Raw genomic sequence first — 25,959 nt, forward strand, 5'->3', positions numbered from 1 at the left:
TAAGCCATTTGATCAGACAAAGTCGACACATTACTCAACTTGATCAGTTTGCCCCCGCCCCCCAAATATAACATAATTAAGTTTAGTTTCACTGATTCAGTCATTCTGTCGTTTTACATTATATTTACATAAAAATCACGAGCTCTACATAATAAAAAAGATTCAAACTCATAACGTTTCAGTAAAAACCACTAACTTTGTCCACTAAACCATTGTTATTATAGCAAGAGCTCAAATTTATATTCAAATTCAAATTTAAATAAAATAATTTTATTTAATATTTTGTCAGTGAAAAAAAAAATATAAAAAGTTGGAAAGTAAAGGGCCCCTCTCCCATAATTTGAAGAGGCTAATGTGTCAAATTTCCAGTTGAAACCTAACCCTTTACATAAATGAGCATATTTATAGCACACCTTCCACTCCAAAAGGGCATCTCCTTCTCCTACACTAATTATTTAATTTTAGGTTCACCACTTTATTGCCATTGGATTCCAATAATTATATATGTTGCATGTTCTTCATTAATATATACTTCCATAATAATCCTCCACTTTTTTATTTTACTAAAATTTATTTCATATTTTTTAAAGTATTTACCAATAAATAATAAACTCGTGTTCCGATTGAACAATATCAGTCCGTGACTTTCAATTAATAGCTACTCCAATGCATACACGGATGCCTGAGTTGTGAAGTTGAGGTCTCACAATCAAAAGGTTGTAAGTTCGAGTGTTTTATGGATATAGGTATTTAGTACACTTTTAATAGCAGTATTGTCTACTGATTGTTGCAGTAGCTGTAAGTTGGTTGATTTAAGAATATCAATGTATTTTATAAAAAGATGCATACTCAGATTACTCGATACCTCTAAAAAATATAGGGTTAAATACAACAGACGTATAATCAAATAATAATTGATAAAGAAAATTCCTTGAGCAAAAATAAAAATAACGATGCCCCTAAACATTACAAAAATATTAATGATTATATAGTCCTTCTCTGTAGTCTGCTGTAATTACATATAGATATTTTATGGTTTGAAAATCGATATGTAGTATCCATGACGTTTGTTTTCGGCGAACAAATAAATCTCATCTGTTAGTCAAAATTTATCGAGTTTGCTAATATTGAACAAAAAAATTGAATAAAAATTCATTTTTGCCCTAATCGATTTATTACTTACTTAGTGCAGGTCAAAACAAATCTTTCTGATCAAGCTATCGTTTTACATCTCCACACACGTGTGCTAATAAGTGTGCGGAGGTACATCGCACCCTTATAATGGTAATTCGATAAAAAAAAAATTATTTGACCTGCAATAAGCCAGTAGAAGTCAATCGGTAAAAATATAAATTTTTATTTTTTTTATTAATAGAAAAAATTCCCTTACTTTTGACTAATAAAGGCATCTATTTGTTAGAAAACAAACACCATGGGTACTATATGTAATTTTGCAACCACAATAAATTTATATATAATACACCAAATTCAGAAAAAAATAGTGTAATTATTTTTTTCTTAAAAAAAGAAGAACAATATGATCGTCTGACTCGGGACGTAATGAGCTTTTTGAAAAATCTCAAAAGGGATCGTGTTGTCTTTGTTTTTGTTTAAAAAGGTTTTAAAACTCGGATCGATCATCGAATCGAAAAATTTAGTATGTTACGGGTCACTAATTTAACCATTGGTCCAACCGTGATCGAATCGATTACGTCATATATATATAATAAATAAATAAAAAATAACTTTAATAATTAAATTATATAAATATACTAAAATTTTTCTCTTTTAAATATTTTCCTCTTTGCAATTAATATTTTCAATAAATTATGCTTATAATTAAGTAACGTAAAATAAATATGTAATAGCCTAATACAACAAATGTAGTATAAAAATACAAAAAATTTAAATAATAAAAGTCAAGTCACACCAATACAAGTTCCAAAATATTGAAAAGCTAATATCCGTCCAACACTAATTATTCTAATATTCAAATCATAAAAAGAAACGGGAAGAAAATTAGGATTTAAGTATGTTTTTAAAATAGGCCAAATTTACTACAATACCAAGCAGTACTGGTGTTGAAGATTCTTACAAGTGCTAACTCGTTGGCATATATTTCAGTACGGGATCTTACAAGTGCTAATACCCACACCATCGCTACTCCATCAGTTTTATGGTTCGTCGGCTCTCTTGAGACGAGGAGGGATAAAATTATGGAAAAAATGCAAGCAACCCTCTTGATATCGCAATGCAAATTACCCTTTATGAAAAAAAAATATAGAGCGATTCACCTTCCTGTATTTTTTTATATACAACGATTTACCTCCCTATGTTTTTTAAATCGAAACAATTTTTCATTTTAAAAAGTATAGGGAGATAAATTGCTATATATTTTTTTTTTCCATAGAGGTATAATATGCTCATTTTCAATATCATAGGAGAATAAATATTGCTGACCTGATACTCACATCAATTTCCTCAATTTAAACTTTTAAAATATCAACACAATAGATCAAATATAAATATGTACTTAATAATTTTGATATAGACATCAGATGTAATTGCAATACATAACTTTATTAATTATGGGATGCAAATAATTTTTTTTCTTTTTTTTTTCAAAAAAAAAAACATTGACTAAATAATTACATCAATATCAATAAATTGATAAAAATTTTAGTTCAATTAATAAATTCATATTACAATAAACTCAAATAAAATAAAATAAAATACTTATTATAATAAATTTATATTAAATGGGATAAATATTTTTGAATCAAACTCGAACCAATTACGTACTTTTATGGTAATAAATTAATAACAAGGACAGGTCGCAGGTGACTAAGTACAGAAGCTAGTGAATAATCGTCCAGTTCAAATCCTTCTCTACAAATACATCACCAATATTTTCTTTTTTGGATTTTATATTTTGGTTTATGATATATAGACACGAAGAAACAGTAGAATAAAATATATATAAATAACATAATATCATGTAATAATTTTAAATTTACCACTTAAAATATATGTTAAGTGACAATATTTTTTCAACTTTATAAATTTCTTTTTTACAAAATTAATGACAATTTAAAAAAATATATAATTAGAGGATGTTCGGCAGAGGATACTTAGTGTTACATTACCTCCCTCTGTTAGTTCTTGTGCGCTTTATAAAATATGACGTATCTCTTGGCCTGTCGAGAGAGAACCCACACTTTGAACATTGTTGTACTGTACTCTTTACTTAATGAAATTTACATTTACCCAAAAAAATATATATAATTATTGTATGTATTGTGTTACGGATCACAAATTTTAAGAGAAGAATTAAAAAAAAAAAAAGAAAGGTCAATTACGTCGAGTTGTCCTAAGGTTTGACACAATTACAAATACTCCCTTATTATTTTAAAAATTACTGTTACCCCCTAGTAATAAAGTTCATTTGATACTTGACCCATTCAGTTAGCTTTTGTTAGGATTTTATGATTTTATCCCAATTTTATATTGATTTATCAAAAATATTTTTTTGAACCCTGAATTATAATCTTACATATTTTTTATGATAAAATACTTCCAATATCAAATTTTTATATTTTTTTATAATAAATTCTATCGAACATCAATATTTTTTATATACTATTTCAAAAAAAAAATTAAAATTTTAACAAGGATATAAGTCGATATTTTCACTTTACCTTTCAAAAAATACATAAATAATTATGTCCCATATAAAAAGGTAGTTGTAAGTTTTCAAACAACGTAAAAGTATTTGTAATTATATCAATTTTCAGAGGAACTTGATTTAATTTAAAAAACGATTATATATATATATACACGCATATACCTAACAAGAAATTCTATATAATTTTAGAAAAATTTAAAAATGTGAATAGAAATTCCCTAAAAATAAATTAAAATTTCAAGTGAAATATATATGTAAATAAAAAGAGCATGATTTTCAGTATGTGAATATGTTACAACACACCACTCCTAACTCTCATCAGCTTAATGATTGCTGCTTCCCACGTCTCATTTCTCACTATAATCCTAATTGCACTCATTACCTCACATCATTTAATTCTTTCAATATAATTATTTCTTTAAAATACTCATTTTTTTTAGAAGAAAAAGCACCAAAAAAAGAAAAAAAAAGATTTTAAAATTGTGTTATTTCTAGTAAAAAGGTAAAGGAACTCCACTAAAATAATTAATTATTTACATCATAAATAATTACGACTTAAAACTTATAATAGATTATTACTTTTTATCACCGTCAAATAAAATCATACAAAAACTTACGTATGTATATTCATTATGATTAATCAATATTTATCATGATTTTAGTTATAATAAAAAATATACCATAATTTTTAGCTATGACGGATATTTTAGGCCCGATTGCAAGCTACAACTTATCGTATTGATAATTATACGGTAAAAGTGTACAATTAGGCCCTATTTATCTGACAGTGAATGACATTTTTTTTTCTTGAAAATATCATATCTTTTCGTTTGGTTAGATAATTTTAAATTTGGGAAGGAAATATAATCCCAATTTTTGGGAATACGCATTGAAAATCCAAGAATTTAAAACTTTTCACAATGTTTTATTTTCGTATAGTATTAAAATATATTTTTTCATAAATTAACAAAAAAATTAATATTATAAATATATATATTATATTTGTATATAAATGTGTATGTATGTAAGAAGATCGATTTATGTATACTGAAGATATTTTTCTAAAAATCTACATAAATAATTCTCATTCGTTTGTCATGCGTAGCACACCAAATATTTTTTAAGAATTTTGATTAAATTTACTATTAAATAATTTGTTCTACCCATATATACAAATGAAATAAAATTTCTCACAATAAAACTTTTTGTAATTTCATTTCGAATATCATACTCCGTTACTGTCAAACAAACAAGTCTTTAGATTTAGGACAACTGAGAAATAAATGATCAATAAATGAGTTTGGGAGAAATTTTAAGACCTATTTAATTGGAGGCAGCCCTTCTTATCACTGTTTTCGTAATTATTTTATAAATAACTGTTGGAAATGCAGCATCTTTAAAGTGATTGCTCAATCGCACTTGTTCTCATAGGATGAATAGCAATTTGTTCTTTCTAATACTGTATATAAGCGGCAATTATATTTGATTTAGTAGGCGAAGTTAAGGCTCCATAACGTTAGAAGTCTTGAATTCGAAGTCCGCTCTATGCGTTGGATGTTGTTTCTAGTATAATAGTAGGCGTTTGTTTGATGTAATGTATTTGATATTATTGATCACAATATGATTGTTGTAATAGTTCGTTAGATATTGATGTCCGACAGGATTGATTGTAATCAATCTATTTTAAAACTAAAAATATTATAAAGAAGCAAATTACTTCTCTATGAAAAAACAATAGTAATTTATTCTTCTGTGTTTTTTTAAATAAAGCAATTTACCTCTCTATCTAAGGAGGTAAATTGCTTAATTGCTGTATTTTAGAAAATACAGGGAGATAAATTACTTTTTTTTTTTTTTTCTATGGTGGTAATTTGCTTATTTTCAATATCACAGGGGGAATTGCTTGCACTTTTCCTATTGTAATATGACTCGTTTTGTCTTATTTTAAATAGGTTAATTGTAATTTTATGGGATAAGTACACTCACGATTCCTGGTATGGTTTGTTTACACAAATCATAAATATTTTTCGCATAATTACAGAAATCAATTATGAGTGATAGTTTGTGTTATGACATCGACGTTTTTAGGGGGTGTATATGTAATTTTTCAAAAAGGAGGGGCGATATTTGTAAATGACGTTGGCATTTTTGGTAGATGTGTTTGTAATTATCCAAAAGGCATGAAAAATTTGTGTAAGCAAACTATAGGTCAAGGGGTGTAAATATAATTATTTATAACTTATTTTATTATTTTTTATTATATTGTTGAGTTGATGAAATCGATATATTTACTCAATTAATTAAAAATATTAATATACATATGGAATTAGCACTTCTATAAGAGAACAAAAGAACAGCCTGTGCTGGTGGTTTTAAGCCCAATTTTCCAAAAAACCAAGAAAATGGCATAAGATAGTGAATTAGGATTTTACTTAAATAGCTTTTTGTTAATTTAGTGTGATCGATTAAAATAAAAAGAATTTATCAATTTTTTGTTAATGGCATAAGAAATCTTATAAGCTCCAACATTTTATAAAATATTTTTAGAGTTTATAAGATCTGATAATAATAATTATATAATTTAGTGTGATTAAGTTTTAATTTATCAATTTTTTAAAAAATAAAACTTAATAACCCTCTCTTTATATTTTTTTTAAAGAGCTTATAATTTATAACCTCTTATATCTTATTTTTTGATTTTATATGGTTGTTTTATAAGAATATTACCAAACACTTATTAATATTTTATAAATGTTCAAAAAGTTTATGAGTTTGCTCAAGTAGTATCTTACGGGTATTTGCAATAATTTAAAATAAGCGCTTATCAGCAACAATAAGTTGAAATAAAAAAAAAGTAATTTTAAATTTTTATTTTTGAATTGTTTAAATTACGTTAATTTAAATTAAAAGTTATAAGCAATTTCTTACCAACTTTTGCATGTCTTTGTGACATGATAAATGTTAAGTTGTTATTCCTAACGCTGTAACTTCAAAAGATCCCCTCAAAATTAGGTTAAAATATACAAACATCTCTGACTTTTATAAAATTACAAAATACACTTCTTGATACTATAAGTTGTAATTACAACCACATTCCCTATTTAGAGGCAAAGTTTATATAAACACCCCTTGAAAAATATTACACTAATACCTCTAAGAGGATATAATTATAATTTTACAAAAAATATGAGGTATTTATGTATTTTAACCTTATCTTAGGAAATGTGAATGTAATTTAAACTAGGGATGATTACACTCTCCTTCTCTGAGATTTGGTGTAATTATACATAGACTCCTGTGATTTAAAAAATGATATTTAGTACCCCTAAAGTTTGCTTCTGTCTAACAAATACATTCTCCCATTAGTCAAAATTCACTAAATTTATTGATATTAAAAAATAAATTAGAAAAGTTATATTTACTCCCGATCGATTTGTTACTGACTTATAGCAGATCAAATAATATTTTTTTATGACCAAATTACCGTCATACGTCTTCACGTGTTAACGCACGTCATGATGTATATCTTTACCGTTAATGAATGGTAAATTTTAATTTTTATTTAGATTTTTATTAATATCAGTAAATTTGGTGAATTTTGACTAATCGGGGAGACATATTTATTAGACAGAAACAAGCATCAAGGATACTAAATGTAATTTTTCAAACCATAAATAATTTACGTGTAACTACACCAAATTTTAGGGTAGTAAAGTGTAATCATCCCTTTAAACTAATATGTAATACGAGAAGAATAGTTGGTAGGAGCAATTGATTTGTGTACACAGTTCCAGATGGAATCCCAGTTCAAACTGCTACCACTGCTGGACTTTTTTAGCATTTTCCATAGATGAAAGTTGACTGATTTATGGTTTAGGTTTGAAGAACTATTGTGCATTATTAAAACTGCATGCCTTTGTCTGTAGTCGCCATTATATATATATATATATATATATATAAGCTTATCTCTATCATAATTAATCATCAACCCCTCTACTTAAATCACATCACTGTGTGATGTGTGTGTATGTGTGTGTGAGAGAGAGAGAGAGGGGGGGGGGGGGGTCAAAGTGAGGCATCATTGTCCTACAACTTCACTCACTATATATGAAAAGAATTCACAAGTATTGGGTTTTGGTTGGTCATGACATAATGAGCCATAGAATGAGAGGGCAGAGTCTTTTCATTCACAAAAATCTATCTCTTTTTTTTTTTTTTTTTAATATTTTTGCTCTTATAGAGGGTGCAATTTGATGATCTTGCCACTTGTTATAGTGTGAAAACTTAGATAAAAAGAAGCATAGATCATGTTCTCTCGAGGAGATTTCGACCATTTTAGCTCAAGAATTTTTGTAAGAGATCTTGTATTTGAATATGGATATGTGGGTCGGGAAGAAAAAAATCAAGCACAGATCATGAGAAACAGCCCTAGGCTTAATCATTGATCAAGAAATGTTAGTGCGGTTCTGATCATTTTATGTATGAAAAAAAATAGTTTAAGTAAAATATATATTTGTGTATCAAGAGAGACAATAATACATTCAGTGCTCGTTTGGTTTGTGTAATTATACGTGATAAAATGTCTATCATATATAAATTTGGTTCATGATATTAGAACCCAATATTATTTCCTGGTCCGATCTTATCCACCTAAGAAGTGCTATAGAGTACTACCCATTGGTTATTGAGCGTAGCATAAAAGAAAATATTGTTAGTCGAATGCCCTCCTACTTTCTCCAACGTATATTCTATTTGTTTTTATAATAATTTAATAATAAAATATATTGTTTCAATTTTTTTAGACTTGTGAAAAATATTTGATTTGATTAGTTATTAAATGTAGAATTTCCGTCATACTTTTATAACTTTTAAAACAAATGAAACATTCTCTCTCTTTATTTTTTTTTATTGAATGTCTATTTGGAACTTCTGTCTTGTAGGAATCTGAAATAAGAAAAAGAAAGTGTTCCGGAATAATTTTTATTTTAAAAATTATAGTTCGATAAATATTATTGTAATTATTCACAAACTGCAATATTAAAATTAAAAAAACTTAAAAAATGATACTCATAATGGTTTTTTACATTTAATCATACTCCATAATCCATTCAATCAGATAATCATATTATATTATTACATTTAATCATACACTGTATTCCGTTCAATCAGATAATCATATTATATTAACACATGGTATATCACATAACAGAACACGCCAAATCAAATAATATATAACGAGTGATGAGATTAATTTTCATTTCACTAATTCTCGTCATGCCTAATTCTATCACACAAAACAAACGAAACCTCAGAATATTTTCTTCATAAATGGACAAAATGAATCATGACCCTCGCAGACGAGAGAATATATATATATATATATATATATATTCAACATGGATAAGCTCCCTTATCCAATGATCCATATGTGACATGTTGATGGAAATCTACTCATCTTGTACTAAATATTATGATTCTCATTTTGGCTTTAGTCAATATTGGAATCTCAACAAATCAACTATAACAGAGATTTGGACAGTCACATCCTACATTAAAAAGGATTGAAAGTGGGTGTTTTTCATTACTCATTCCTCACTGATCTCATGGGCTTGGACTTCAAGCACTGGACCTCTTCTATAGACGAATATTAGAGTCCCATAGATTCATGAAGTTTATATTGTATTCACTGATTGGTGCATTAGGTGTATGGGTAAATGATGCATAACTCTGAGTTCTAGAAAATGAGGTATGAATGAATCATCGTCCTATAGATGGAGGTATTATGCACCGGTGTGTAACATTTACAGGACCTGTGGTGACATAGGTCCTATGTGGAGCCCATAATTGAGTGGGTGTAACTTCGTCGCTATTGGAGTTCACAAGTGGAGGAGCCTATGGCCCAACCTAATGAAAGTCCCGTAGAATTCATTCTAGGATGGATGTAATGTCACAAGATTCGATAAGAATTACCATGGACGAGAGCCTCTTTTTTTATGCTTGAGCGACCAATACTTACATTTTGATCCCGCTAGAGGAGGCAACAAGAAAGATCCTTGGACCATAGAGTTGAAAAATTAAAAACAAGATGCACCACCGTAAAACGTATGCTATATTGTTCATCACTGACTGCAGCAGTTGCCAGTTTAATTCATGTCAAGTTCAATGGAACGAGGCTACGACAAGCGTACAATCATCCAGTTGATCTAAAGCCCATCACATAATTTCAAGAATCAATTTCTGTCAACTAAATTTTAGTACAAGTACTACATGTTTTGGACGGAATCATTCAGTTATCCAAATTGTTTTTCTAAAACTCTTTCCCAGTTGGGGTTTTTAAATCCTTCACAGCTGCGAGGAGTCGTCATTGTAGGGCAACTTGCAAGCAGCCATCTGGTCTTTTGACTTATACATGCCAAGCATTTCAGCAACTGTTCTGCAACGGCATTGGTTTCCTGGCCTGATAACATCTCCATAGACGGCCATTTCGATAATGTCAAGCTCCTTGTCTGGAGTTGAAGTGTAGAGTGCATCTTTTTCAGTAGGATCCAAAACAGTCTATGAACTAAATAAAACTGTAGAAAGACAGTTTACATGACTAGTTAACAAAGTAAATAAATGGAACTGACAAAAAATTTTGATATTCCAACAAAGTATAGCTAGGTCAAAGAATTGATTACTACATAGAACAAACAAATTTTGTATTCCATTATATTTTGAAATTTTCAAAGTGAAGTTTGTCCCAATTGTAAAATCTTAATGCATGTCTAGCTTAAGCTGCCAAATCTAATTTGTGGTTCCGTTTTACTGATTCTCAGTTTCAGAAAGCTACTGTGGCGAACAGTGCTGTGAGTATCAAGAAACTGATGGAAAGGTTGGATAAATCTTAGGGTAAATTACATAAATACTCCCTGAGGTTAAGCCTAATTACACAAACACCTCCCTTGTTCTTTATAAGTTACATAAGTTATAGATACACCGCCTAAAGGAATGTTAGTGTAACGTACCTCAAGGGGGTGTTTGTGTAAATTTTTTCTATTGAATAGAGGGTGTACTTGTAATTACAACCACAATGTTAAGGGGTGTACTCGTAATTTTGTGAAAGCTATGGGATGTATGTGTAATTACACCTAACCTGAGGAGGAGTCAATGTAATTTACCCTAAATTTGAAGGTATTTTATATTCTTATTCACATAATAGGTAAGCTTATAAAGCCGGAGAGACCAACTCAAAGAACCAAAGGCAATACACAATATCCAGCTTCACCAAGGCAGAGAAGTTCAGAAGATAATCTTACTACATGTGAGGAGCGCATAGAGAAAAATTCTGAACTATTGCTCATTGTCAACAATTGAAAATTCTTCGCAGTCACTCTAACTGGTTAGGCATGAGGTACAATCATCACAATCACTATCGAGTATTCACAATATAAAAGTTCAGTTCCTCCAAAAAGGGTGTTCAGTAATCATGGACCAAACTATATTACAACAGCTCTTTGAATCATTTCACTGTTCTTTTGGTTCAAATAAGAAAGTGCCGCACCGAATAAATTTGAATGGGGCAAAAATTCAGGTAACGTATTAGTTGTTGAAATACTCATTGCACTGCATGGACAAAACTGTAAGCAAGTCTGATCATAAAACATAGAAATACTAACTTATTTGATTATTCTAATTCTAACTTATTTACTATGTTGTGTTGCATAATGTTGAGCTTAAGAAGTAAATCCATAAAGGATAACTGAGTCTTCGTTCTTGGTGTTCACTCATACAATAAGTTCAAAGAAGCCAGATAAGATTATTGTTTCTCCCTTATGTCAAACTCCTCAGGCATTTACAGATTGAGAATCTCGGTCAAGATGATGATGTCACAAAATTATTAAACCATTTATACTACATATAGAAGAGCAATTCCATAAAAATGAAGTAAACCTGTTCCACTACTTGAATACACGACTCAGCATCATCCCAATACTGATCTAGTTTGCTTGGTGAACTTTTCATTTCTCTCTATCAGCATCCAATCAGCTACATCAATCTTTTTTTGTTATAAGATATTTCCAGTTCCTAGTCAGTTGAAAAGTTTAATATCACAATGTCTGATTAATTGCAGAACATAAAAATTCAATTGCCCACAATTTGATATATTCACCGACACCCAGAATCAGTCACTTCAACGAGAAACTATCACTATACCACTTATTTTTTCTCTAGCATTCCTATAGATGCTACAAGGAAGCACACAATTAACCAGAACGACAGCATCTGAACAGAGAATCGAATGCAGGAGGAAGGAATAGCGATGTATACCGGTGAACTTAACGTCACAAGAGTAGCTTTTCAGCTGGGAACTATCAACCTCCTGCTTATCTGATTTTAATCTGTTCACCCTTGTCTGTAGAATCTGGCAATTCTCTGCAACTGATTCACCGCCTGCAGAAAAAACCAACTTACAACCTTTAAACTCATGTTTCTACTTCTCATAAACTCTTCAGAAACAAATGGTCACCCAATTTCAAGAAATTTCAACCACATAAAAGCATCAATTCATGAACTAGAAAACAAAATTTCCTCAACACCCCTCAAAAATCTTGAAAACCAATCAGAGAACTATTACACAAGACCTAATATTTGACAATGAAACACAAAATTACCTACAGAAAGGATAAATTCACCTAACGCTCCAATGCACTTCCACTCAATTAGGATCATTCACCAGGAAAATAATCAAATACATAAAGAAATCAGTCAAGTTTCCCCCCTTTTTGCGCCAAAGAAGATAAATAAACAGAAGGGACCTTTGGAAAAGGGGATGATGTGGTCATACTCAAAGCAGAGGCATCCTTGGCAGTTGCAGAAGCGTTTGCAGACAATGTTGCCGGCGGCGTCCTTCCGCCACCGCTCAGGGTGGCGGCCAGGCACCGTTTCAGCATTGGCCCAGCAAATGCTCTTCGCCTTTGAATCAAAGAATCGTGGCCGCTCCTCCTCCTTCTCCCTGCGAGCTCTCCTTGGTGATGAAGAACCAGACTCGGAGCTCATTGATTTCACCTTTCCTTTGTTCACTGCCGGATAAGAAATCCTTCTTTCTATTTACATAACTTGTTTGTAATGTTTTATTACTTTTTTTAAATTGAATTATTTGGTTCGAAAATATTTCAATAAATATTTACCACAAAAATTAAAATAAATACAATTTAATTTTTTTTTAATAAAATTATAAAATTTATTTTAATATAAACAATAATTAATTTTTAAATAATTATAAATACTTATATTTGAAAAAATTACCCTTTTTCATTATTTCTTTGGAAACTTATTATTTGATTTGAAAATATTTTAATGGACTTTTAGCAAATGCTTAAGTTATCATTATGGTGAATTATGTGGTTTTTATTTCCTATTTAATTAATAATTTTGATGTATATATATAAATACAATTGATAAAGTGGTATCATATTATTTTTTCATGAAAAAGATTCAGGTTTCTCTCCTTACGCGCATCAGCACGTGAGGATATATTTTTTTTTCAATTTTATTTTTTTGGCAATACCTTAATTTTAACAAATTCTTAACGGCAAAAACCATATTTAATAAAATCTTCAAACGTAGGGATTAAATATGATGAGTTTGAAACTTGAGAGATCAAATTTGAATAAGTGGTATTGTTGAATACGGAAAGTGATATTTACCCATACAAATTATCTGCAACTTCCAATCAATTTTCTATAATATATTGTAAAACTTTAATTATCAAATTATTTTTTTAAATACTAAATTTCAATTTTTTTTTCACTTTTATTTTCAAATACTTGGTAGTCACTCGAAGTCACTGCTTCCTCTCTAAACTCAGGAATGGTATGGCTTGTGTAGCTCAGTTAACTCATAAGACAAAAGAGCTCTATAGTTATTAGTAAGGGATGATTTTCACTTTTAGTACCTTAACTATACCACTACTCAGTTTTGGTAGCCCATGTTCCCGACTCACCAGTCTTAGTAACTAAAGTATCTAATTTCACATTAGTATTGTTGTTAGTTTAAGTGTGAAAACTAACTATCAACCTCAATTTGAAGGAAAAAATCCGGGATTTCATCAATAAAGGACATGTTTGGTAGTCTTAGTGTTCGTTACACAAGAGAGAGTTGAGACAATGGAATTGAGAAAAAATTAGCAAAAAACTAGAAGAGTGAGGAGGCCAAGATGCCAAACATAACAAACAACGAGCACACAAGAATACAAATGCATATAGCAAGGCATTTGTTTTTCTTCCTCAAAGTGTTAACTTCAATCCCTAGCAATTTTTATCTGCTTTTGCACTTCTTCAATTTAACTTCCAAGCTTTCCTCTTTGGATTTGAACTCATTTATTCCGTCTTCAAGATGGTCCACTTTTATAAAAAAAATAGAAATAATTCGTTTTGATCTTGGGCCCATTTTCGATCAAACCATTTAAACACTCCACGATGTTCTTTTTTCTGTAAACAAAAAATTAAAAGCAAAAATTAAATAATGGTACATAATGAGGTGCCGTTGGACATCCGGTGATGGCATAGTCAACTGGTTCATAAGTCCCTAAATGCAGAAAATAAACACTATGTTTGGTTTCATATTTTGGCATTTCCGTTAACAAAACAGAACAAACTTAATATTTATTTTTATATCTTTTACACCTTATTTGTGTATTTTTTATTTTTCAACTTTCTATATATAATATATATATACACTTATATACATATAATATAAAAAATACATAATTTGATAATGAGCAATATTTTTTTGTCTCCCAAACATACAACATTAAACATACAATATTTATATATACATACTTGTATATAAAAAAAATATGATGACAATGAACAATAATTTTAGTCTCCCAAATTCCAACATCAAACTTACACCACTTATTTTAAAATCTTTTAAATTACCTCAAAACACAAATCCAAACATACCATCTATTTTCAACACACACTTATTTATCTCTATTTTTATTTCTCTATCTCCAAAATACCAAAACAAAACACTCAAAATACAAATAATACTATGGAAGCCTTTAAGAGAAAAAAACATGAAAATTGGTGGCACCAATGTTACGAGTAAGTGCAAAAGTATAAAATCCAGAACAACCAGTCATAAGGCTTTTCCAAGAATCATCAGACTCATCACACAGCTGATAAAACCACTTGGTATTTTGGAAACAACAAAGACACTGAAGTACACAAGAAAACATCTTGACAATAAGTGCGCAAGAACAGTCGCCAAACAAGAGGCAACTACTTCGGGCCGATGTACAGGATACATGAACGTACATCACGATTATGCGAAGAGGGGACAACATCGTCCAGCCTTTTACCAGTGAAGATAGCAATACCAACAAAGTGACATTTAGCATGACCATGCTTTCCAATTTTGAGGTAGAAACTTCATCGACCTGAAACACCAAAAAAAAACTCTCTTAACAAGTAAACTTCCAGAAGAATAAGGCATAAATACTAACCCAACAAGAGAACATGCCAAAAACTACAATCAAGTGAATTTATAACGCCAGAAAATGATCTTGGCATGAAAATTGCAATGCCTTAACGTCAGGGTACTAGAAGTAAACTTCTCATATAAAGAAATAAGGAAGAAGGCTTTTCTACTGCAGCACATAAATGGGCAAATACTTCCTTCTATGCAGAACAAATGCCTCAGTAACATAAGTGCAAGTGCTGCAGAGCTCTAAGCAGAATGATTGACTTTGTTGATGAAAAATCATGATTTTGAGATATCATTCTTCCTCCCAGTAAAGATAACTAACAAAATAGCAGAACTAATACCACAATCTCTAAGGAAATAAGCAAAAACAATACATGAAGGTTTATTTTCACAGAAACCACTCAAAATAAAGGTGAAATTCCCAATACTTCTTTACTAATAAAAATAAAAAATCATCATCCCAACACCATGTAGAAAGAGACTGTAATTTCCACCAACAAATCACCAAAACAGAACTGCTCAAGCACCATCAGTTAGAGTCCAACATCACCATACAAAAACTCATGCTGAATGAATTTTCTTTCATCCGTAACAGCTTCAGATTCAAACGAGAATTCTAAAATCAGACCTAAACAATCAATGAATAAAATCCAATTCGATATTCCAACCAGCCATCAGATCCAAGATTTAAAACAAATTACCAACAAATACACCCTATTCAGAAAAAAGAAAAGAAAAGGAAGAGAGAAATCAATCATCTTCACACGAATACGCACATGATGAAGACCTTGCAAGGGCAGTTTTTGATTACGATATAGCCATTCTTGCGAATGGTACCAGCTTGCTGGGGGGAAGTTTTGGAGGCTCCAGGGTCGGCCTTCGACTCAAAGTGGTACTCCTCGTCCGACACATCTCACAGATAACACATTCACATGTTCACTGTGTGTGTTTGTGTGTCTGTCTTTGTATTTTTACTGGAATCACTACACACTCAGCAATACATAGGCACATGCATTTCTAGCTTTTGTTTTTTTTTTTTTTTGGTCAAATCCGCACAGATCGCCTTCAACTGTAAAATCAAAAGTTCACATACAAAATTGACATGTGAGGTTAAACAAATTTTCTATACAATCTTGCCTTCTTTTGTATATACATTTTGCTCATTTCTTTTGTTTCAGGGTTTTAGAGACACCATATATATATAAATCTTTTCTACAGTGCAAGAGCTTTCTTCAAAAGATTAAATGCAGCAAAGACAAGCACCATCACGACGATCTTTTTGGACGCCAACATCCTGAGATTTATCCTCAAACCATTTGTTCTCATAAACTGAACTCCAGCCTCAACCAACCACATAATCCAAGAAAGAAGTGAATAGAAAACCACTTTCAGGGTCTCCATTGGCCCATACACACTTCTCATGCCACCCTGCACTTCCACGTACGACCAACCAGTGCCTCTTTCGCTGTTCTCAACCCGGTTTAGCCCAAGCTTCTCATTCAGCCGACCTGATATATTGACTAGCAACGAGGCCAACCATGCAATCTCATCACTGGAAACAGGCCTCTTCATCCAGTCGCCCTTGTATTTTATCTCAGCTCCTATTTGGTTGCCGAAACTCCTAGGCTTGAATATATCGTCCCGTGATTGCTGGCAATGTCTTGACTGTGTTGTTCCAGGTGAGGGTTTAGCAATAGGACCACCAAACAGTTGGCTTAGCTGGGCTTTCAGAGAGTCCAGACACTGGAGATTTTGGGCAAGATTGTTCCCAGAGATCGATTGCAGCTCAGACTCTGCGCGTAACAAGAAGAGCTGAAGCAATTGCTGACCACCATCTTCACCGTCAGCAAAAAGACGTAAATCTTTGTTCCAGTTCTCGTGCAAAAAGGATCCATCTGCATCACTCTCACATAGGCCATCCTCCCAATCTTGTAATTGTTCACGGATTGTTGGAACATATCTGTTCAATGAACTAAGCATCGACTTTGAGGATTCAGCAGCTTTTGAATGGAAAACACTGTCAACATTCTTTATGAGATCCATGAGCTCAGAAGACGAAGTTAATATGTTTATTACCTTGGAAACCATCTGAACTATTACTTCTGCATCTGTATGGAGGAACTTGTGTGCAAATCCAATAAAATGCATAACCAAGGAGCTGTAAAATAGGTAGTTGTCCAAAATAAATCCCTGCCACATGGATGCATATCCAAGAGATGATGATTTAGTGACACTGTTTGCTGAACTTCCAGTTGGCAGCCCCAAGGTTTCATTAAGATCAGCAAACTCTTCAAAACTAATTGACCAAGGTTCCATATAATTGACCCAGACGGAAAATGCTTGCGATGCAACAGTCTTTATGGAAGTCTCCACTGGACAAAACAAAAATGTTCTCAAAATAAATCTGTACAATGGCCTCTGAATCAGCAAGTTCCAAGATCCAATAGAGCGTATATTAAGAGGAGCATCCCTCGACTTGACAACATCAAATGAACCTGGAACTCTCCATCCGGGAGAGCCGTCGTATTCAATATGATTGGACCCTCTAGTAGCTGCCAGTGAACTCAAATTCAGATACTTTACAAAAACAATTATCACATCACCCAATCCTGATGTAGGTGGGGTCTCTCCCAGAACAGACCTAAAAGGGAAAGTTACACCAAATGCCTTGCACAAACCCACAGGCAAGGGTGAAAAATCATTATCAACTAGCCAAAAATGGATCATTGTATTAATCACAAACTCTGCTCGCTCTATTGCAGAACTATCGTAACCAGGATAGTAATGAAGTAGGGAACTACGGTACGGCTGATGCACATCCAAGTCTTCAACAGGCACAAAGGAACGAAGATACACATATAGTAGCCGTATGAACAAATTACCCTCCGTCTTTTTTTCTGTTTCACGTTTAGCACTTGAAAGACCGGGAATTGAGTAGGACCAGTTCTCCAACCTAAACTTTTTAGTTCTATGAACCTTCACTGTCTCCGAACCCTCACTATTACCTCTACAAACAGGGTAATAAGCAAACCAAAACATGTAATATTCAAAAACATTCAGTTGAACCTGATATGAAGAACCCTTAATAGAATCTTCCTTAATCTTGTTCTTGAACAACGGACACAAGTCACTCAAAACCCGACAATCTCGCTCATTTTGGAGCATGTAGCGAACCCACTCTGGTAATCGTTCAGTAGGAAAAACATATTTAACGAGAGAAAGCCGATCAATTCCTGAGATCGAAGACAACAGCACTCCGTTTGGTGACAGTAGGCTGAAAATTCTACCTGCGAGCTCCGAATCATTTTCTGAAACGGCAACGTCAATCCATCCGTTGGACGGTTGACGCTTCGCGGGTGCAGAAGAAGGAGGCGATGAGTCATCGAAGCCGAAAACTCTGCATATTAGGGTTGGGAAAGTGATGGAGAAGAACCATCGGTGCTGGCCGGGAGTGTGCTTCCTGAGGAATGCCTCCACGGCGGCGCACGCGGAAACGATCTGCGCCGGAGAAACCGACGCGGCGACGGTGGCGGCCAGCTCCGTCGCCTTGGTCTGCGTGTCCGTGGCGTAGGAGTTAGGAATCATCTCTGTACAGATGTACTCGGCGGTCGGTGTGTGTATGTATGTATGTATGTACGGGGCTGTGCCTGTGCGTGAGAAATCGGTAGGGTTCGTGAGAGAGACACGAAAACGGAAAGTTCTACACTTTGTTTGCATCCGTTCTTTGTTTAATTTATCTTATTTTATAAAAGTAGAGAGGGAAACTCAAAAATACCTAATGTATGTTTTATTTTATTTTTCGACCTAAATTCTACACTTTGTTTGCATCCGTTCTCTATAAAATCGTTTTTCAACTTCTATCTTTGAAAATGACTTTTGAAGTATATTTATAATGCCAGCTTAAATTTTTTTAAACGACTAAAAAAAGTACTTTTAAGTGAAAAGTTAAAAACATTTTGAGGGTGTTTTGATTTTTTTTATAAATAAATTTAATTTTTAATTTATTTTAAAATTGATATTGGAGTTTTTGAATAATTTAACAATAATTAAATTTACACTTCACATGTTTAATATTTTAATTTTTTATATTTTATTTGCTATATCATCTAATTATGTTATTTCTTCACAAATTATTATTTGATTCAAGATAATTTTTTGTAATGTTTTTTTAAAAAATAAATATAAAATATACTAATCGAAATTGAGTTTATTATTTCTTGTAAAAAAGTAATTATTATTGACAAACAACAAGTGAAATAATAAGCAAAAATAGTATCTTTTTAACACATATCGACAAAATAGTCTTTAATCAATTAAGTTTATTTTAAAAGTGATTTTTTTCCACAGACTATCCAATTTAGCTTTTATCTTCTTTTCATTTCTTTTTTAAAATACTATCCACTTTTGATTCTGCTACAATTTCCACAAAAATCACTTCTCTAAAAGCAGAAATTTTTACAAACACTCCCTATATAGGATAAAGATGTATAAATATAGTATTTTTTTGAAGAAAAAGAATTCTTCCAATCAAAAGAACAATTTGAAGAAAAGTCTGACTTTCAAGATGAATGTATAAATGTAGAAGAAAGTCCTGAAAATTCATCAACGTCTTCGAAATTAGAAGAAGAAGAAGAGTCCTCTTGTTCGTGTAAACATGGAAAAATTGAAAAAAATTGAAATCAAGAATTTTATGAATTAATGGCTAAATTCAAATAATCGGGAAAAGAATTAAATGTTTTCAATGATTATCTTATTATCGAATTACTCAGATGAGATAAGAGATATCATTTCAGTAAAATGGGTAATAATAAAGCCTCAATATTTGAGTCGACCCTAGTTTATGAAAGGATAATTAGTAAGCCTTTTGAATCTTATATAATTACTGAAGTTAAAAGATTGTCTAATGAAAAGCATGTAATTAAGTATAACCCTTCTACTTTCTCCATCATTATATAAGATTGTCTAATTGAAAAGCATGTAATCTAGAAAGTTTTCTCTCTAGAGTGCCTCAACATTGTATTGCTCTATCACGATTTTCCTTTAATCTTCTGCAAATTCTGGTCCGATTATTCACTTCTCCTTGTGTTGCTCATCAATTTCACCGAACAATTCTGAGTTTTGAAGAATTTCAGACGCCTGTAAAGCCTCTACAGTCGGCTGTTTCTACCAGCAAAATCTGTTCCTGCTGTAAATTCGTTGTTGCTGCTGCAGATTCTCCATTGCTGCTGGTGGACTTCCTGCAGATTTCAGCACTAATGCGCAGTTTCCAGTCCCTCTCCGGCCACAATCAGACGGAGTTTCCACTTTTGTTTGGTCAGAAATTTAAAATTTGAATTTTTGAAATTCGAATTTCAACCACATTGGTTGTGCCTGCTGCTGTTTTTTTCAAAATTCTGTTACCTGCGCACCTTCCACCATCATCACAGACTGTAATCGGTGGTAGATAGGCCTGAATTTCTGAATTTTCTGGTGAACGGAGTATTCAAATTTTGAAATTTGATTGTGCTGCGAAACTGCCTACTGCTGCCATTATTCTCCATCATTTCTGCAGCTGTTTGTGCATCAGTTTCTGCAGTCGTTTCTGCTGCCGCTTCTGCTGCCGTCCCTCTGCCTGTTATGGCCAAGACTAACAAGGTACGAAAACCGGCTGCCGGCCTGCCCTCCGACCACCCGTCGGCCAAAACTGCAACAGTCAAAGCAGGTGCTACTGCCCGTTTGACGGGTGAGCACCAACCTGACAACAAGAAGCATAAGAAAGTCGACACTGTTACTACAGGCCAACCGTCCGGCCAGTCATTGACGGCATCCGCAAAAACGGCTGAAACACTTAGCAAATCGGCCGTCCAACAACCTGATTCCACAAATACCGGTAAGGCCACATTTGGTGACTTCATATCTTCCTTGTATGGTACCCCCTCCTTCTCTAAGATTGATGCTCCAACGCCCACTGCCTCCCGACCGAAAGGGAAGCAACCGAATACCGATAATGCAACTGAGAAGTCGGGCAAGGAACATACCTCATTTGCGGGGCTATTTAGCACCAACCGTAGACTCACCGACGAGAACAAACTCAGCAAGTTTGAGCTTGACGATGGCCCTCTCACCTTGGAGCCCAATGACATGCTTGATGTTCGAAGCAAGCTGGGGTTTTGCCTCGTCGGCTATATTGCCGGCAAATTCCCAGGACTAAAGGCGATCCATGCACTGTCCCAATCTTGGGGATCAAGTTTCCAACAGCACGAGAGCGGTTGGTTAATCTTTCGCTTTGCCCGTGAGGAGGATAGGCAGCGGATTTTGTCCGGGGGACCTTATTTCATATATGGACGTCCCCTCCTTCTTAAACACATGCCAGATTGTTTTGAGTTTAAAGAAGATGATATTAGCCTAACACCGGTTTGGGCCACTCTCCCATCACTCCCCCTTGAGTGCTGGCACCCAAATGCGCTTGGCAAGATAGGCTCTAAACTTGGCAACCCCATTGCCATGGATTCTCTTACACTGAAGATGGAAAGGGTGTCGTATGCCAGAATACTGGTAGAAGTTGATGCTTCAAAAAAGCTTATTGACCAAGTGGAGTTCGTCATGCCAAACGGCATAACACGGAAACAACCGGTTGCCTATGAGTTCACCCCCAAATTTTGCACTGAATGCAACAGATTTGGCCACCTTAAAGAGACATGCCAGGGCACACACCCACCGGCCGCGACTGATGCAGCTGCCCCTACTACTGCACCGGCCGTGACTGCTGCAGCTGCCCTTGCTAATGCACCGGCCGGGACTGCTGCAGCTGCCCCTTCTACTGCACCGGCTGTGATTGCTGCGACTGCCCCCACTACTGAATGGACTATGGTCCAAAGGAGGAAAAAGGGCAAATCAACTGATGTAACAACCAAGCCGGCAGTGGAGGTCCCCCAACCAAATCCAGTGGCCATCACGGTGAACAATGAACGGACTATCACGAATGGAACACATTCATCCAAACTTCAGGATAATGAGGCTACCACACTGACAGAGTCTGATAACTCATCGCCCAATTCCCCGAGGACCAATTTCATACCGGGGATCAATTCCAATGAGCCTGTACGGGTGTTCAGTAAACCGGTGAAGCAGACAGGAGGGGAGTCTCCCCTTCGATCCCCATGAAGATTGGCTTTTGGAACGTGAGGGGATTCAATCGACCCCTCAAACACAATGGGGTTGCCCACCTCATTAAGCATAACCGGCTCTGTCTCTTGGGCATTTTGGAGACAAAGCTTGCAGCATCTAAGATTCAGGCATTTCTTAGCCGATCATTTCCGGGATGGTGCCAAGCCAACAACTTTGACACCATTGCCGGTGGACGCATCTTGGTGATTTGGAACCCGGCAGTTATCGACCTTCAACCGGAGGATATCTCACCGCAAGTTATCCACTGCCGTGCCACGAATAAGTTCTCTCAACTCTCCTTCTATATATCATTTTGTTATGGACTATATTCTGTTGTCAATAGAAGGAGTATGTGGGAGAAACTTACAGATTTGGGATAGATGATAAGCATTCCGTAGCTCATTATGGGAGACTTCAACTGTGTGAAATCTCCTGAGGAAAAGCAACTTGGAGTGACGCCAACTTGGTACGAACTCAAGGACTTTGTGGACTGCTGTGCAGCACTTGGACTGCTTGACGTCCCCACAACGGGTTGCTATTACACGTGGTATTCCAATAACGAAAGCAACCCCGTGTGGTGTAAACTTGATCAGGTCCTTCACAACAACGAATGGCTTGAGGCCGGTTTACATTGCGGCGCCCACTTCAACCCATCGAGATGCCTATCCGACCACTCCCCGGGTATTGTCACTATCTTTGATAATACTCCCACTAAACCAAAACCGTTCCGGTTTTTCAATATGTGGGCAGAACACCCGAAATTCTTATCCACTGTGGAGCAACGATGGAACTTGCATGTGGAGGGAACGCCACAATTCATTCTTTGCAAGAGGTTGAAAGCACTTAAAGCTGAACTGAAAGCTTTCAACGTGCAGCACTACAGCCACATTTCCACTAGGGCCAAAGAGGCTGACCTTGCATTGCAAGATGCTCAGAACCAGCTTGAAAACAACCCAGGAAATGTAAGGCTTCGGGAATCTTTGGGGGAGCCAAGATTCACTACCTTAAAGAGGGGGACCGAAACACGAAATTCTTCCACGATATGGTGAAAAGGAATGCTGCTAGAAACTCCATCACGGCAGTTACTAGAGCTGACGGGACGATCATTACGTCTGCCGACGCAATTGCCCAAGAGTTCGTTGATTACTATACAACACTCTTGGGCACCGAGTCTCACACCATCCCAATTGATGATGGAGTGTTCGATTATGGCCCCAAACTTTCCTCCGAGCTTACTGATGAACTTTGCAGGGAAGTCACAGCAATGGAGGTCAAGGACGCAATATTCAACATAAACGACAACAAGGCACCCGGCCCCGATGGATATTCCTCATGCTTCTTCAAGAAAACATGGAATGTGGTGGGTGACCAAGTATGCAGGGCCGTTCTGGATTTCTTTAGGAATGGACGGATGCTACGGCAACTGAACCACACCGTCATTGCTCTCGTGCCCAAATCAGAGCATTCCTCTTCCGTTGCTGACTACCGATCGATTTCGTGCTGCAATGTCATATACTAAGCCATCACGAAAATTATATCGGACAGACTTGCACCTGCATTGGGGCACCTAATCGACCATTGCCAATCTGCGTTTATTGGAGGTCGTAACATCACCGACAATATCTTCTTGGCGCAAGAAATGGTGCGGCAGTACTCGAGGAAACGGATTTCACCTCGATGTACTATCAACATCGATCTTCGCAAGGCATATGACTCGGTCTCGTGGACATTTCTCTCCCGAGTACTTCACGGGTATGGTTTTCCCCCTATGTTTATTGCCTGGATAATGGAGTGCGTCTGCACCTCATCATTTTCTGTATCTTTGAATGGTTCCCTACATGGATTCTTCCCGGGGAAGAAAGGCCTACGGCAAGGGGACCCGATGTCGCCGGCCCTCTTCCTACTTAGCATGGAATACTTGTCCCGCATGATCAAGAGGAAGACTTCCAACTCAGACTTCAACTATCACCCAAAATGTGAAAAGTTGAAAATCACTCACCTCCTCTTTGCTGACGACTTGATGCTTTTCTCTCGAGGAGACCTTCTATCTATCCACATCCTGATGGAATGCCTGAAAGTTTTTAGGGACGCATCCGGCCTTTCCGTTAACACCTCCAAATCGTGCATTTTTACGGCAGGCATTCGAAATGAAGAACTTGATGAAATCCTTGCTAGAACAGCGTTTGTGAGAGGTGAGATGCCTATCCGATACCTTGGCATTCCATTAGCGGCACAACGACTTTCAGTCAACAACTACTCACCGCTTGTGGACCAAATTGCCAAATGCATTTCGAAGTGGACGTCGAAATCATTATCTTACGCAGGCCGACTGGAACTCGTCCGTTCGGTTATTCAGGGCGTGGAGTGTTTCTGGCTCCAAGTTTTTCCTCTTCCAGCGGTGGTCATCGAGAAAATTCACCGTCTTTGTAGGAATTTCCTATGGAATTCTAGGAGGGCGCCGGTCGCTTGGGAGGAAATCTGCCATCCCAAGGAAGAAGGGGGACTCGGTATTCGGCACATACAGTCTTGGAACGTGGCTCTACTTGCTCGTGTATTATGGAACATTCACCGCAAGGCAGACACGTTGTGGGTACAGTGGGTCAACGGTGTCTACCTCAGAGATGCATCAATCTGGGACTGGCAACCGAAGAAAGGGGATTCTCCACTCCTTCAACGGCTTGCCGAAATCCGCAACAGGATGATCACCAAATTTGGGTCTTCTGAGGCAGCGATTGAGCAGATGACGAGATGGTCCACCCTAAAGGGACTCCAGACGTCGAAAGCCTATGAGTATTTCAGGCCAAAACTTGCGAGGCAGCCTTGGAAAGCAGCAATTTGGAAGGCTTTCATCCCGCCAAAGTACTCGTTCATCATGTGGCTTGGTCTGCGCAACAGATTGGCTACATGGGACAGACTCGAGTTCCTCCATGAGGAGGACTTATGTTCACTTTGCATCAACACCAAGGAATCGGCCAAACACCTTTTCTTTGAGTGCCCGTTTAGCAACTACGTCTGGTCACATATCCGACTATGGCTTGGGATCAACCGACGTATGTCCACCTTGCACAGTGCGGTGAAATGGCTCAAGAAGGAGAAAACCGGATCCTCCGTTCATAACAAAGCACGACACCTCGCTTTGTCATGCACAGTCTACACCCTTTGGCGGCATCGTAACGAATTCATATTTGAAAGTGCAGTACCCAATCCCGAGGGCCTTATTATTTCCGTGAAGATCACTGTCTATAGGCTCCTCTTGTCACTTTTCCCGCACGGTTTAATTGCTCTTTAAACTTTAGTGTGGGTCCTTTTGTATCTCTCCGGGTATGCCCGGAGTACCTTGTAAATATTACTGGATGAATGAAAACTTACAATTCACCAAAAAAAAAAAAGATTTAACGGTAGAGGTAGAAAAATTAAAAGAATAAATAAGAAATATTAAGAGACATAAATAGTCCCTTACTACTAGGATATATATTTTGGAAGTTGACAAGAATAATTAAGAAAAATGCCAGGACGATTTTTTATTCAATCTAGAAAAAGTTAGAGATGTTTTCCGGGGCCTCAACTTGAACATGTTCTGTTTGGGGTGAGTTTGGTATTAATTTTGGCAGGTTCAGAGTGGGTCTGGGGCCATTTGGTTTGGACAGCTGCCGGGTCCA

General features: G+C 35.1%; 3 protein-coding genes across 5 annotated transcripts; 1 reads left to right on the forward strand and 2 right to left on the reverse strand.

Annotated features, from left to right (window-relative positions):
• Nucleotides 1-9,751: 9,751 nt before the first annotated feature.
• On the reverse strand, nucleotides 9,752-12,770 carry LOC105157958 (HNH endonuclease domain-containing protein). Of its 3 annotated transcripts, none has more exons than XM_011074515.3 (3): nucleotides 12,481-12,770; nucleotides 11,993-12,115; nucleotides 9,752-10,191 (listed from the first exon to the last, which is right to left on the reverse strand). In XM_011074515.3, exons 1-3 carry the CDS (start codon nucleotides 12,719-12,721, stop codon nucleotides 10,028-10,030), a joined length of 528 nt encoding a protein of 175 aa, XP_011072817.1. In that variant the 5' UTR covers nucleotides 12,722-12,770; the 3' UTR covers nucleotides 9,752-10,027. The 3 variants fall into 3 exon arrangements, with proteins under 3 accessions (XP_011072817.1, XP_020548072.1, XP_088734474.1); XM_020692413.2 differs by having other exon boundaries at nucleotides 12,510-12,644; XM_088878348.1 differs by having other exon boundaries at nucleotides 10,117-10,257.
• Nucleotides 12,771-14,745: 1,975 nt separating this feature from the next.
• LOC105157959 (sphingomyelin phosphodiesterase) lies at nucleotides 14,746-18,904 on the reverse strand. Its single transcript, XM_011074517.3, has 2 exons — nucleotides 15,931-18,904; nucleotides 14,746-15,107 (listed from the first exon to the last, which is right to left on the reverse strand). The coding sequence occupies exon 1, from the start codon at nucleotides 18,869-18,871 to the stop codon at nucleotides 16,367-16,369; it is 2,505 nt and encodes an 834-aa protein (XP_011072819.2). The 5' UTR covers nucleotides 18,872-18,904; the 3' UTR covers nucleotides 14,746-15,107; nucleotides 15,931-16,366.
• Nucleotides 18,905-22,704: 3,800 nt separating this feature from the next.
• On the forward strand, nucleotides 22,705-23,819 carry LOC148788757 (uncharacterized). Its single transcript, XM_088878130.1, has 2 exons — nucleotides 22,705-23,262; nucleotides 23,313-23,819. The coding sequence occupies exons 1-2, from the start codon at nucleotides 22,705-22,707 to the stop codon at nucleotides 23,817-23,819; spliced, it is 1,065 nt and encodes a 354-aa protein (XP_088734256.1).
• Nucleotides 23,820-25,959: the final 2,140 nt, after the last annotated feature.

The sequence above is a fragment of the Sesamum indicum genome, linkage group LG3, assembly GCF_026168435.1.
Source record: "Sesamum indicum cultivar Baizhima isolate 11 linkage group LG3, ASM2616843v1, whole genome shotgun sequence".
Classification (NCBI taxonomy): Eukaryota; Viridiplantae; Streptophyta; class Magnoliopsida; order Lamiales; family Pedaliaceae; genus Sesamum; species Sesamum indicum.